Source organism: Triticum dicoccoides, chromosome 5A (genome assembly GCF_002162155.2).
Source record: "Triticum dicoccoides isolate Atlit2015 ecotype Zavitan chromosome 5A, WEW_v2.0, whole genome shotgun sequence".
In the NCBI taxonomy this organism is placed as follows: domain Eukaryota; kingdom Viridiplantae; phylum Streptophyta; class Magnoliopsida; order Poales; family Poaceae; genus Triticum; species Triticum dicoccoides.
In genome coordinates this window covers 451,492,568-451,493,985 of record NC_041388.1, presented here as the reverse complement: position 1 = coordinate 451,493,985, position 1,418 = coordinate 451,492,568, and the positions used below count along the sequence as shown (strand labels likewise).

Sequence of the window (1,418 nt, the reverse complement as noted above, 5' to 3'; positions counted from 1 at the left end):
GGCGGTAAGGCGTCGCCTTAAAAACATAGGTTTTACTTCAAATTAGTAAACAAGCTACCACACTTTCCTATAAATAGTGCTCCACATGCGCAATAGTTTGCTTTATGATACATCCCTTTTGATTAAGACCACGTATTCATAACCCATATGATGATCCTAAACTAGCCTGATGACTTAAGAATGAAGAACACAGTAGTATGTCTGGACCATCCTATTTTACTAGAGCTGGGATTGTGACAGCGATAATTTAGTTCCCAAAATGGCTCTAGGCATATGGCATGGACCGATCAGAAAGCTTGTCGTGGAAACATTGACCCAAGTAGTGTGGGCCATTTTGATGCAGCTACAAGCTCTAGGCCATCCCAATTCCTCAAAGGGCCCTCCCAAAACACATCGTGGGTCTCAATTTAAACTCTAGCACAGGGAAATCAGAGCACATCAATCAAGATTGGTAATAAATACGGACCTTGAAGAGGCAGTGGTCAATGCTGAGCTGCACGTCCTTGAAGGCCTCGCGCACGCGGCGGCGCTCGGGGGCCTGGTCCAGGCACGCGCGCAGCACCATCCTCTCCAGCGCCGGGTCCACCCCCTCCCACCTCCTCGGCGAGGGCGGCGCCGCGGCCGCAGGCACGGCGGACATCCCCGTCGCCGCCACCGCCGACACCTTGGCGTTCACGTGCGGCATGCGGGGTCCAGCGTCTCAGCTGAACCTGATTGAACCCCCGAAACAAATCCTCGGAGCTGGGGAAGAAGGGAATCGATCGAGCGCGCGGGGCTGGGGTTGGTTACCGGCGTCGAGTCAGTAGGAGCTCAGATGGACGGATGGATCTCCGCCTCACCCGCGGCGGCCGGCGGTGGGGGCGGGTTGACGGGTGCGGGCGGTCGGCGAGGAGGAGGAAGGCGGCGGGGGGTGGGTTGGTGTGATCCGCTTGGGGGAGGAAGGCCCGTGGCTATGACGCCATTTATTATTGCTCGCCGGGGTCCGGGGAGAAGTAGTGCGCTGCGCCTGTACGCATCCGACTTCGTCCCTTTTTTTCCGAGTCGCACTCCTTGTTTATTTTCTCTCAATATAAAATTCTGCACGGCACCGCCACCGGGGTTTGGGGAGACCATCTATCAGCCGGCTTGGATGATGTCAAGAACTCCGGCGTCGCGCCGGTCACGTCTTCAGCAACTTATTACGCGTGATCCCGATATCGATACGGAGGAGAACGGAACCAGCAGCCGCCCCGCCACCGGCCTAAGCTTTTCTTCCACGCCGCCATCTCGTCGGATTCCTCCTCTCTCTTCATTATTTTTTCTTGTACAGGTTCTGATTTTTTTCTATCCAGTGGCACCGGTGATTGACGGCGACGATAGCGTGTTGGAATAAAAAAAAAACCACAGTACATATATTTCCCCAGAGGCAACCTGTATGC

At 54.9% G+C, this 1,418-nt stretch overlaps 1 protein-coding gene across 1 annotated transcript in view; it reads right to left on the bottom strand.

The window, feature by feature from the left end:
* The window catches only part of LOC119302239 (caffeoylshikimate esterase-like), a 4,978-nt gene extending 3,953 nt beyond the window's left edge, over nucleotides 1-1,025 (bottom strand). Inside the window, exon 1 of the mRNA XM_037579278.1 lies at nucleotides 467-1,025. Coding sequence (XP_037435175.1) covers nucleotides 467-685 — 219 coding nt within the window. The 5' untranslated portion in view covers nucleotides 686-1,025. The remainder of the gene's footprint in view (nucleotides 1-466) is intronic.
* Between the last annotated feature and the right edge of the window lie 393 nt (nucleotides 1,026-1,418).